Source organism: Mirounga leonina, unplaced genomic scaffold, assembly GCF_011800145.1.
Source record: "Mirounga leonina isolate KUSES-001 unplaced genomic scaffold, KU_Mleo_1.0 Mir_418, whole genome shotgun sequence".
NCBI lineage: Eukaryota > Metazoa > Chordata > Mammalia > Carnivora > Phocidae > Mirounga > Mirounga leonina.
This window is the reverse complement of record NW_023270739.1, coordinates 12,243,609-12,257,118: the sequence shown is the minus strand read 5'-3', so window position 1 is coordinate 12,257,118 and position 13,510 is coordinate 12,243,609. Positions and strand designations below refer to the sequence as shown.

The 13,510-nt window shown below is 37.4% G+C and overlaps 1 protein-coding gene and 1 long non-coding RNA gene across 8 annotated transcripts in view; one reads left to right on the top strand and one right to left on the bottom strand.

Moving 5' to 3' along the window:
• LOC117998777 overlaps nt 1-13,510 on the bottom strand; it is a 170,951-nt gene that overhangs the window by 66,410 nt on the left and 91,031 nt on the right. The gene's annotated exons all lie outside the window — the stretch shown is intronic.
• Nucleotides 1-13,510, top strand: part of RIC8B (RIC8 guanine nucleotide exchange factor B) — a 98,765-nt gene that overhangs the window by 66,514 nt on the left and 18,741 nt on the right. For all 7 annotated transcript variants that reach the window (XR_004676075.1, XR_004676077.1, XR_004676076.1 and 4 more), the window contains exon 8: nt 8,869-9,013. Coding sequence is in view for 4 of the 7 variants with exons in the window: in XM_034987664.1 (XP_034843555.1) it covers nt 8,869-9,013 (145 nt within the window). In the remaining 3 variants the exon portion in view is untranslated. The remainder of the gene's footprint in view (nt 1-8,868; nt 9,014-13,510) is intronic.

Genomic DNA, 13,510 nt, shown 5'->3' with positions numbered 1-13,510 from the left:
TGAACATGGGAGTGTAGATATCTCTTGGGGATAATGATTTCGTTTGCTTCAGATATATACCCAGAAGTGTGATTGCTGGATCATATGGTAGTTGTTTCTAATTTTTTGAGTAGCCGCCATACTATTTTCCATAGTAGCTGCACCAATTTGCATTCCTACCAGTGGTATGTAATGGTTCCCTTTTTGCCACTTCCTTGCCAACACTTACCATCTCTTATCTTTTTGATAAAAACCATCCTAACAGGTGTGAGGTGATCTCTCATTGTAGTTGTTTTTTTTTTTTAAGATTTTATTTATTTGACAGAGAGAGACACAGCGAGAGAGGGAACTCTAGCAGGGGGAGTGGGAGAGGGAGATACAGGCTTCCCATGAGCCTGATGCGGGGCTCGATCCCAGGACCCTGAGATCATGACCCAAGCCAAAGGCAGACGCTTAACGACTGAGCCACCCAGGTGCCCCTGTCATTGTAGTTTTGATTTGCATTTTCCTAATGATTAGTGATGTTGAGCACCTTTTCACAAAAATACCTTTTGGCCATTTGTATGTTTTTTTGGAAAAATGTCTTTACAGGCTTTTTGTCCATTTTTTTTTTAATTTTTTTTTTTTTAAGATTTTATTTATTTGCGAGAGAGACAGCACGAGAGGGGAGAGGGTCAGAGGGAGAAGCAGATTCCCTGCTGAGCAGGGAGCCCGATGCGGGACTCGATCCCGGGACTCCAGGATCATGACCTGAGCTGAAGGCAGTTGCTTAACCAACTGAGCCACCCAGGCGCCCTTGTCCATTTTTTAATAGAATTATTTGGGGTCTTTGCTGTTGAGTTGTATCCATTGAATTCTTAAACTTTATTTCTATTTCCACTTCAGTTCCTCTTATTAAGATGGTATATTAACAACATAATTTGATCAATATAATAATGATGATAATGAACAAAACTATTATGTATGTGGGTATCATGTTCCAAACATTCTATGCCATAATCTCATTTAATTCTCATAAGGACCCTCCAGTGTCATAAATGAGTTAACCTGGCACTTTCAGTAATTTATTCAAGGTCACACAGTGCTTGAGGACTAAAGCCCAAATTTGAGTCCTCTTTCCATTCTGCCGCATTTCCTCTTATAGTAATTTTCTTCAACTGTTCTCACATCTGCTCTTTTAAACAATTCAATTCTTTCATAATTTTGAAAAAAGGTTGATGTAGTATCTTGGAATTAATGCAAAATATGGTATATGCATTTATAAATGAATTATAGTACCTTGCACATGGCAATCTGTAAATACTGGCTGAATTGAATCAGTTTTTCCAAGATCAGAAATGAGCTGGTTTTTTTTTTAATTTTATTTTATTATGTTATGTTAGTCACCATACATTACATCATTAGTTTTTTATATAGTGTTCCATGATTCATTGTTTGCATATAACACCCAGTGCTCCATTCAATACGTGCCCTCCTTAATATCCATCACGCAGCTAACCCATCCCCCTACCCTCCTCCCCTCTAAATCCCTCAGTTTGTTTCTCAGAGTCCATAGTCTCTCATGGTTCATCTCCCCCTCCAATTTCCCCACCTTCATTTTTCCCTTCCTGCTATCTTTTTTTTTTTTTTTAACATATAATGTATTATTTGTTTCAGAGGTACAGGTCTGTGATTCATCAGTCTTACATAATTCACAGCGCTCACCATAGCACATACCTTCCCCAATGTCTATCACTCAGCCACCCATCCCTCCCACCCCCCAATACTCCAGCAACCCTCAGTTTGTTTCCTGAGATTAAGAATTCCTCATATCAGTGAGATCATATGGTATTTGTCTTTCTCTGATTGACTTATTTTGCTTAGCATAATACCCTCTAGTTCCATTTACGTCTTTGCAAATGGCAAGCTTTCATTTTTTTGATGGCTGCATGCTATTCCATGGTGTATATACACTACATCTTCTTTATCCATTCATCCGTTGATGGACATCTTGGCTCTTTCCATACTTTGGCTATTGTTGACACTGCTGCTATAAACATTGGGGTGCATGTACCCCTTCGGATCCCTACATTTGTATCTTTGGGGTAAATACCCAGTAGTGCAATTGCTGGGTCATAGGGTAGCTCTATTTTCAACTTTTTGAGGAACCTCCATACTGTTTTCCAGAGTGGCTGTACCGGCTTGCATTCCCACCAACAGTGTAGGAAGGTTCCCCTTTCTCCGCATCCCCGCCAACATCTGTCGTTTCCTGACTTGTTAATTTTAGCCATTCTGACTGGTGTGAGGTGGGATCTCATTGAGGTTTTGATTTGGATTTCCCTGATGCCGAGCAATGTTGAGCACTTTTTCATGTGTCTGTTGGCCATTTGGATGTCTTCTTTGGAAAAATGTCTCTTCATGTCTTCTGCCCGAAATAAGCTGTTTTTTAAAGTGTAATTATGTATGTATACATAAATCTGAATCACACATCTGTTTCTATCAGTCAAAAGAGGTTTATCAAAATATACACTAACATATTATCCATTGTTACCTCTGAGTAGTAGGATGACTGGTTTTTTTTAGTTCTGTGTATTTTATAATTTTTCTACAATGAGCATGCATTTCTTGTTTACTTTTAAATTTTTTTTAAAGAGGAAAACTAAAGTTTATTTCTTCTATAATTACATATCTAAATCTAACTTACATATCTAAATATAATCACCTTACATTTAATGTGTTAGTGTGATAGCAAATATGGTATATGCATTTATAAATGAATTTGCTCATTGTTTTTCATTTGAAAGGATTAGCTTTGTTCCCTCTTAGTCTGTTTGAAGTTTTATAGTCCTTTGAGCCCAAAGCCAACCCATATTAGCAAAAGTGTATCATTTTCATTTTATCTTTAACAATTCTATATATACTCATCCACTTTTCCTTCCAACTTGATTTTAAGTTTAGTAGATATATTCTGAAATAAAAATTTACCCATTCAACAAAAAACTTTTGAGTTAGAGCCAGAGAATACAGAGGTATAAAGATAAACAAGGTCTCTGCTCTCCTATTACTTACTTTCTTATCAAGGGTTACAAACTTACATGCCTACAAGTGCCAGGCTGGTAATAAAAATGGACTGGACATAAAATGATAAATGAAAACTGACACTTAACTCATTGCTGGAAGGCGGTGGGTTGGGATTAGGGGATGATGCGGGATTGGAGAGAGGACATTGCTACTACTTAGCTCCAACTGATGGTTGCCATGAAGGAACATACGGCCGATGTTACCAAATCTTGCAGATTTTTCAAGAGAAGCCAGGACTCTGAATTTTTACATAAAATCTCCCAGTTTTTAAATGCTGTCAACTAATTCTAATTTAAAACTATCTGGCCAAAAAAAAAAAAAGTTTGTAGTCTACATTCAACTTGTAAATCATCAGATTTTGGAGTTAGGGTTAGGTTTGGAGGCAAACTATATTAAAATGAGATAAATTTCCAATAATTCATCAGTGTTGAACTTTCTTCTTAAGGACATTCAAAGCTAAGTTTGAAGGTGAAGGTACCATGATCAAGGCTCAAAAGTCACACCACTAAGTGGATGCAGCAAGCAGCAATCAAATTGGGTTAGGAACACAGAGACTAAATTAAGAATGAAAATTGATAGGGTATGAGATACAAAGGGCAAAATTTCATGGCAGACTTGGCACAGAAAAAGTTACCTAAGTGCCTTAAATACCCATCTGTGCCAGGCTAAAACTGTATCCTCAATGGACAGTGGCCCACAGGTTACCTTGTGTTGGTGCCTACCAACTTCTGTTGAGCCAAATCTAAACTTGTATTACCTGTTCTGCAAATTGTATACTTTCTCCAGGGGCCTAAAAGAGAGGCCTTACACCGTCTAATAAAAGAAGATAACTTATAATACAACCCTCCCCCTGTTAACACATTCATTCATTCCTAGCATATGCTAGGCACTGTGGTTGAGGCTGAATCACACAGAGAAATAAGGCTGGAACACCCTCAGCGCACAGCCCCACAACTGCGAGCTTGCTTTCGTCTCCTTTATTTCAGTCTCCAAGGAAGAAGTGTCTGTTTAGCTTGAAGCTAAAGTCTCCTTTCCTGCTGATCTTTTCTCTTCATCTTCTTGGAAAGTACTTACTCTCTATTCTTTTGGTTTTTAACTGTCCCTATGTGTTTTCCTCAACCTATATACATCTCCATGTCACTGTCCTTCATATCTTAGCATCTTGAAAGATTAATCTGGTTTTCCTCTTAGTATCCTTACTACCCACTCAGGCTTCAGCTTGCTCCAAGTTAGGCTTTCCACTGCCATTCCCTACCTCCCAGATCCCACTGGAAGTGCTCTCCATAAGCTCACAAGGTAACTGATGTTCAAAAGCAATGGATATTTTTTGGCCTTTATCTTACTATTGACCACTCTCTGTCTCTGTGCTACCATACACTCCTAGATTTCTTCTGACCTTTCTTTTCAGTCTTACTTGACAACTGTCTTTGCCCACACTTAATTGCCAGTGTTCCCTAGAGTTCTCATCTGGCCCCTGTTCTCACTTTACATTGCTTCCTGAGTGATCTCATCCTCTCCCTTGGCTTCTGCTTCAGCCTGTTTGCTGGAGATTCCAAAATCTGTGTATCTCTTAATAAACTCTTAAAATAATCATAGCCCTCTGTTTCTGGTCAGGTTTTCTTCAGTCTGTCTTTCACCTGGCTAACAGAGGGAGTCTTCTAAAATACAGTCTTGTCATTACCACCTTGTAAAGCTTTCAGTGACTCCCTGACACCTGGTAAAATCCAAATTTTATTAGATACCTTCATGGCCTGCCTCTATTCTAAATTCAGTTTACTATTATATACTTTCTGCTTAGTCATGCTAATTTTTTTTATTCTTGCCAGATTATACTGTACCATTTCTTGGCATTATCTCCACAACTTGGCAGTTACTGTTCCCTTTGCATGGAATATCTTTGTTAGCATGGTGAGCTTTATTTATCTTTGAAGATCAGCTTAAGTATCTTCTCTGTGAAGACTTGTCTGATCATGGAGGCAGAGTTAATCATTCTGTCTTCCTTGTACCATTTTTACTTACGTCTGTTTTTAGTGCTTTTGACATTTGCTATGTTCTCACCCTCAGTTAATGTCTAGAATGCAAGTTCAACAAATTGAGTTTCATTAGGTCAGAGATCATGTCTTCTTCATCTTTGGATACCTAGTTTTAACAAAGTACCTTACAAATGGTTATAAAAAAGTAAACATTTCTGCTGTCTGAATGCAGTGTAGTGAATATATGGTCTTGTGGATCTCTCCATATAAAGGAATGATCAGTACACTGTAAGAGAGGAATGTGCCAGGTGTTGTGATAGCCTGAAGGAGGGAATGATTGGGTAGTGGTGGACACAGTCAGAGAAAGTCTTCACAGAAAAATGGGAAACAGCCCTGGTATTTATAAGAAAGAGACTAGTTCAAGATGTGAAGAATCCACGATGTGCAGGAATAATAGGAGGTAAGCTTGGAAAAGGCAGCAGAGACCAGAAAATGAAGCATCCTTAGCCTTCATGGCAGATCTTAAAGGTTTTATCCAGGAATGTGATAACACCATATTTTTGCTTTACAAAGATCTATGAGGCAGTTGTATGAAACAAGGAATAGAAGAAGCATGTGAGGCTGGAAATAGGGAGAGTACTAGTTAGAGGAGGCTGCTAGTGTAAAATTTCTAAAAGTTGCACTATTTGGAAGGAAAAGGATTAAAGCCTTCTCTACATAACAGAAAAAGGGGAATGGTCTCTGGGTAGAATCTGGCTCTGCCATTCTTCCTCCTTGGTAAACAGCAGAACCCCTTATTGTTTTCATGATAGTGATAAAACCCACATTTGTGTAAGCAGTGATATTTTTACCAGCAGTGCACATCTAACTGCAGTGTGCTTCTATGGTTGTTTCCCTCTGTTCATGGTGCCCTCCAGCATCTTGATAAAATAATGGTGCAATATTTTTTCTAACTTTCTGACTGAATGCTGATTTGTATCATTTCTATAGCAGTTTTACCTAACTGCATGGTTGATTACTGGGACAGAAAAATCAATATTTTTGTATTCTTTTTGTTTTTAAGGGCCACCCAGAAAACCTTTCCTTGCCTTAGCAACTCACTTTAACATCCAGATTCAGTCCATTTTCCTTTTACTACCTTCCCAATACTGACAGGATATTGTACAGTGTATTTGAAAATAGCTTAAAAAGTAGCTCAAAACACTCTGCCAAATAATGTCAATCAGAACTTCACAAAGAAAATGTTTCTCACTGTGAAGATTTCGTAGTCCATTTGTCTCCCTACCCCAACCCCCATTTTTTAAGTATTTTATCCTATTAACAGAAGTTCATTTGATTTTAGAACTATTGGCTATAGCCTTACCTGTTTTGAAGGCAAGATGTGTCTTAAATAGCCTTTGTAACCCAAACTGTCAGAGTTGACACATTTGTTCCCATAAATGGACTTACTGCATTATTTTCATAAAAGTGCCAGGTGTTTTTTACTATTAACTAGCTTCCAAGAGGATTGTCTCCTTAAGGAAGTATATTATTTAATGTTCTGTTTACTTCTTTTTAACCTATTTTGGCCTTTTATAAACTCTGCATTCTTAAACTATTTTAATGTTAAGCCATTGTACGTGGTTCTTTATATTTTATCTTTTTTATTGTTATTTTTTAAGTATATGCATGTCTCAACTTACGCTTTTACAATTTTAGTGATTTTTTTTCCCTGGAACTACTAAACCTCTTTGTTAAAAAAAAATAAGCCTTATCAAAAGTGCTTACAATGGGAGTATCAGTGCCATGTGGGTTCAGAGTTAGGATCCTTCGCCTCACTGACTTTGTGTCTGACCAAGTCATTACAGTCCTGTCTGACCTCCATGAGTATTAAGAATATCTGTATGTACTGGATATTCACTTCCCTAATTATCCATTAAGAATTCATTAATTTATCTAAACCATTCCAGTCTTGCAGAGGCACTGAGAGCAAGAGGGAGCATATTCAGATTTATTCCAAGGGCTTTCAAATTATACCACCATGATCCCTCATTAAATTCTAATATGATTCTATCTAGCATCTACTGAGATTTATTACCAAAGAGACAACAATTACCAATAGGTTTTTTTTTTTTTTTAAAGATTTTATTTATTTGAGAGAGAGAGAGAGCACATGAGAGGGGGGAGGGTCGGGAGGGTCAGAGGGAGAAGCAGACTCCCTGCCGAGCAGGGAGCCCGATGCGGGACTCGATCCAGGGACTCCAGGATCATGACCTGAGCCGAAGGCAGTCGTTTAAGCAACTGAGCCACCCAGGCGCCCCTACCAATAGGTTTTAAGGTAGAAGATGGTTGAAAGAGAATAAACTTTAACCTACTTATATTATTAATCCATGTTTCCTTTTGCACAGATGTCACCAGTCTGCTATATCCTTTGAAAGTAGGATTTCCTTTTATTTGTCCCTAAAGTACCTATTTTCAGTGTCAAGGAAGGTACCCTCTAATTCAAGTACTTGAAAATTTAATGAACAATTCTCTCCTGGACTATTCATCCTATCCATGCCTTTGATGATTTCATACTCTGATCATCTATATCGCCTTTCCTTACCCCCCCTATTTCCCTATCTGCTGCCCCTTTCAGACCCTAAAGTCATTTTAATTGCCCTTCTCTGAATCTTCTCCAGCTTTGTCTTTTTTGAGTTAAGTGGTCTGAATTACAGTAGTATTTCACATGTAGGTTTTACTGAAGCTTTATACGTGAATAAAATAGTGTTAGGTTTGTTTCCTATAGTTGTCTTTAAGATTACATTTTATTGAAAGCCTTAAAATTTTTATCTTTAGATTGAATATTTTAGTGTTTACCTTGAAACTGTACCTGAAGAAAAGAAAGTGCTCTTAAATAAAGCTAACAATTGTTTAGTATCTTCCTTAAAGGTTCTTATAAATCACACACACAAAGAATTCCTACAGTTCAGGGTTCCCCTGCAAAAGTTTTATGTGTCCACTTATCTTAGAGTTATCACCTTGCACTGATGACAAGGTAATACTGACCTGCACCAAATGGTTCATTGGGCTGTTGCTGTTGTTTACTAAGAGAAGCCTAACACACTCAGTTTACCTAATATCATCAGGGGAAAAAGAAAGAGTATTTACTCTGTGCCAGATAGTTTTCTAAGTGCTTTGCATGTATTAACCTGTGAAGTAGATTATTATTTCAATTCTCCAGACTAGAAAAAGTGGGGTACAGCGCTATAAGATAACTTCTCCAAGTCAACCAGCCTAGTAAGTGGTAGGGCCATTAATAAAATCTAGCCAGTCTAACTCCTGGACCTACCTTCTCAGTGGGTATCATGCGCTTATGTACTGTTGCTTACTTTTTTACAAAAGTAACTTAGCTATCCTTTTTGCAAACATCCTTAAGTTTTGTGATCTCTGGTACTCTTTCCCTGTCATTCCTATAAAGGGTACAAGAAAGATTTTAGATAATGACAGTGTTGGTAAAATTCCAGTCTGGGTTTCATTAATTCTAGTTTCTAGTCATCCTTTCTCTAAAACTGAATGAAAAGCTTTGTGACCAGAAACCTAAAATATCACCCTTACCAATGACCCTGTGGTCACAGAGGCTCCATTCCTGCCACAAAGTATATTCCAAACAGTTCTGCTTGAATTTCTGACACCTGAAAAAAGGCTTTTGGTCCTCAGAGCATGTAGGAGAATTTGTAGGTAGTTCAGTATAACCTCTACCACACTTTGAAAACCTCTCAATTTTAAGGTTTACTGCTGTGGTATATATCTCCAAACTTCCCTGTACTGGTGAATAGTTGGTTATGACAGTGAGCACCCAAGGATTCCTGTCTAAAAACCTCTTCTGTTTTTGCAGTGGATAGCCTGCTGAAATACACTGGCTATGGGAATGCTGCAGGACTGTTGGCGGCCAGGGGCCTCTTGGCTGGAGGAAGAGGAGATAATTGGTACTCAGAGGACGAGGACACAGACACTGAAGAATACAAAAATGCAAAACCAAAGTATAGTATCAAGTTTCTTTTCACCTAACTATGTCTGTGCCTTTGATTTGGTTATTTGCCTTTCACTTCTTTCGTCTCTCATTTTTCAAGTGTTTCTTTTCTTTTGTGGATTTGGAAGCTTTCCATTTAATAGTGTTTTTAGAGGCAATTTCATAGCTAGTGGCTTAAAGAGTGACTTCAAGTGATTGAGGAAGGATAATATTGTGAGAAATATTCTGCTGCATGCTCATTATCCTCTCCTAAGTATTTGGAAAAATGGTATTTTTAGATGTATACCATCATATACTTAAAAAGTATTATTGCCCACTTTTTGCTTTCTTTTCCATAAGGTTGAGATTTTATAAGGTATAATCGAGATCAAGTATTTAAGTTGGTTATTTGATGCTTCAGTCTTTCTCAGAAATCTAAACATAGGTTCCATAAATTCGATTTTCCCTCTTCCATAAAAGCCATATGAGTCAATAAAATGGTACATTACTAGCAAAAGGAAAGAAGTGTAGCTCCACAGTAAATTTTAATGAAAATTATTACTTGGGTAATAATCTTTTAACAGATGTATTATTGCACTGAGTAGGCTAACCGGAGACTCTATCAAGTCTTCCCTGAATCAGTGCTTAGAAATCAAAGACTAATTCTTCTCTTATCCCAAAACAGACCACCTCTACTTTCTTCTTTTTCCTCCCCATCCTTTTTTTCCCCTTCTTAACCCCCCATCCCAGGTCAATTTCTTAGTTCCACTTATTAGAAGTTATTTGAGCTCAATTTTCTGGTTTCCGTTACTGAATGTTCAAAGGGTATGCCCTTACCTTTTGGCATTATCGATGATGTTGACATGATAGGTTTTCTACTGGCAGTTTCTAGAATGTAATGAGGAACATGTGGTAGTTGATAAAGGATAGAAAATCATCTGCAAAATTAGGCTTTTTTAAATAAAATTTTGTATCCTCCTTTTTTCTCTTATTAACATGGTTAAAATAGGCTTTTTTTTTTAAAAAAGGATAGATTGTGCCCTGTTAACATGAAAGTACTAGGTTATCAGAAGGTAAAAGCAAAGATCATTCCCTAATTAGACAAGACTTATATGGCCTGTATTCCTTGGCAAATCAGGCCTGGGTAGGTAGCATCACTTTTAGTATCTCCAGTTCAGCCTCAGCAGGATCCTGTAGAGTGTGTCCTAGAAAAAAAAGACTTTTGGGGAAAAAAGCTAGCAGTGACTCTAAGCAGTACATTCTTAAGACTGCCACCATTTAGATGTTATAAATTGAGCATCTCTATCATGTAATTGAAGCTTAGATAGAGGAATCATACTTTAACCTTTCCCTAATTATAGAAGTCATCATTCTAAATTAGTCTTGCTAGCTCTTGATTTTTCTATTCCATAAACTATATTTTCATATCAGTTTAATATTTTATCTCTCTCCATTTGAGAAATTAAAGTATACCACTTGAGGTATACTTTCATATTTTTAAATGAAAGTAGAAATTATATTAGGCATATATTGTGTCCCAAGTTATGTGGACAAGTCAACTAAGATTTTAAAAAAAGCTCTTAAATACTTACAGATAGTTGATGTCATTATATCTCAGTGTGTATTGTTGATTTCGTTTGGTAGATGATTTCTACCAGTGGTAATGATCACGTATCTTACAAGCACCAGAATGCTACTATAACAAGAAATTGCTTGGAGAAAATACAAGAACGCTGGGGTCTCTCCTAGTAGAATGGGAAACAGAAATGTGTTAGATTATGAAAGTGAGGTTAGATTTCAGGAGAGCACCTTTTGTTTAAATCAAGGACCATGATGTTTGGTATTGTTATTGTCTTGGCTAGGAAGATTCTATACTTAGACCTTATTACATCCCTAGTTGGAATCTTCTTCAGCCTTTGGACCTGGCCTATACTGTTCATAGGAATGGAGTGTTAGTGTGGTCAGAATAGTCACCATTGTGAAACCTTGTTGTGTTTCTTAAACATTGTTCATGACAAGTATAAATATGTGTTTCTCACATAGCATTACATCTTTCCCCTTCAGATAGATTTGCATCTGTTTTTTTCTTACATCTTCCCTCTTTCAGGTGAAACACTGTAGTGGGATGTTTGTTAATTTAAAATACTTATTCATGAGGTGCCTGGCTGGCTCAGTTGGTGGAGCATTTGACTCTTGATCTCAGGGTTGCGAGTTGAGGCCCCACGTTAGATGTGGAGCCTACTTAAAAAAAAAAAAATGCTTATTCAAATGGTCCTTGTGGAAGTGGTGGTAAACAAAGTACTTTGTAAGCAAGAGAACCCTTTGTGCTTTGGGGAGTTATCTGTAGCTCTCAAAGAACTTTTTCCCTAAAAATTATGAAAACTTTTTACCAGTCTAGTCCAGCTTATAAACTCAGCCTCTGAAAGGATTGCTTTCTCCCCTACCCTCTGATTACTCTTCACCAATCAAGTGTTCTCAAGATCACGGTATGCTTTTCGTATGATGCATTTATTCACAACAGTTGCTAGTATTGGCAGAAGCAGAGAAATTGCCCTTTATCCAGTTGGCCCTAGTCCCGTTGTCAAAAATGTAAGTGGATTCTGATTGATGCACCAAGGTAACCTATAATCCTTTAGTGGAATCTGAAACCAACAATTGTGTGGAGCTTACGTTCAGGCTATGGGAGACTTAATTTCACAACCATCTTTTTTGTGTCAAAGTAAGTGTATTTAATGGACTGGAAATGGCTTTCTGCAATTAGCAGAAATACACTCATAGAATCAAGTTACATGCCACACAGGTTTTTGGTGTAAGTCTAGCCATGTTAAGTTTTCAGATAAACTTTGGTCCTGTATCAGAAAGAGAAATGTCTAAATTCTAACTTTTATACCAGTTTTGTTGTGCCTCTGAGCATGGAGGCCCCTTGCCTATACAGGTGGTATAGTGTAACTAATATGGTTTTGTACATCATTCCAAACATCAATTGAAAGATGTGTGCCTAATGACATTTGGCTCCTTTTAGACCAGTGGCTTTCAGGCTGGGTATATAAGAGCCTAGGGGTTCAAAGAGGTATCTTTAAAGCTCTGCTAAACGGAGGGCAGAAGGAGGGGATGGCCAAGGTGGGCAGAACTCTAGGATACCTCCTTATACTCTTAATACCCTACACTAGTTCATAATCACATACAGAAGCTTAGAATCATTGTACTAAGCAACTCAGAGGTGTTTCCTTCTTGGCTATATTTCTCTCAGGAGTAGCTGTGGCAACAGCTGTATAATTTCTCCAGCATGAGACAAGAGACTTTCTTTGTCAAGATTTTGTTTTGTTGCTTTAACTCCCATTGTAATTGTCACCATTATTGAAGCTATGCCAAAAAATCTGTATTTTTATATTTCTTGAATTAAATGAACAAGGATATAGTATATTTCCACTCTGTTCTTTTTATTGTTTTGTTAGGGGGCAAGTATTCTGGGGAGTTTTTCCTGGAAAGACATTTCTAGCCTTATTTGCATAGAACCTCTCCTTTCCCACCCCCCCACCCCATCCTGGCTCTGGGCTCACAAATACCTTTTCCTGAAAACCCTCACCCTTTCCTAGAGGTTGCAAATTGTCTCACAGTTAGGTTCTGTACTTGATGTTGCATTCTTTGGTTATTTAGTTTTGTGTTTTTATTTTGTTTTACATAGTACTTCCTAATTACTTGCCAACATTCAGAATTCAGATATTTCAGATGGAAATTTGGATTTCTAACTTCTTTTGAATAAGTTCTAATAACATTAAGCCTGCATTTTCACATGGCAGGCAACTGGCTGATGGAGTTGAGTGGCGGTGGTCCCCATTATACCAGGCATAAGCTCCTCTGGTTTAACAGTGGATCCTTTTCATTCATCTTACCTGCTTAGCCTCTGTATAGATTTGCCCTTATAGCCAACTCTTCTTTAACCAGAATGCTTTGAGTAAAATTTAATCCCCACGTTTTAGAGATTGAAGTTAACTTTAATATAGCTCAGGGAAATCTTAATAGCTTTTTTGTTAAGTGACCTGGTACTGTTGATGTTGGGCAAATATAGCAACAATTTGAAAAGCAAAAGTCTTGAAATATATTTCAGCTTTTACATATATATTCATATGCCCATACCTTTTTATGTCTTAATCCCTTCATCACCAGGCCCATAACTGTGGTCAGTTCATGTAATGACCTTATATAATACAAAATGCTCGATGATACACTAACAAATGAGTTTAAATAATTCTTGTCACCTAACTGAAAGACATATATAATCATAGAATTGGAGTGCTGGAAAGATGGGGTAGGGGAACAGATAGGGTGAGACAAAATCATACCATAAAATTACCCAGTATAGTATCCGCCACAATTAGTGTACCTAAAGCATCTTAAGACTCAGTCTTAAAAACTTACCCAAAGTAAGTTTTGACTCACTTAAACTTAACCCCAGAATTTCAGAGTCTTAAACTAACCCCAGAATTTCAGTGTTAAGATCCTGAAACCTAGAAAGTTAAGTCTTAGA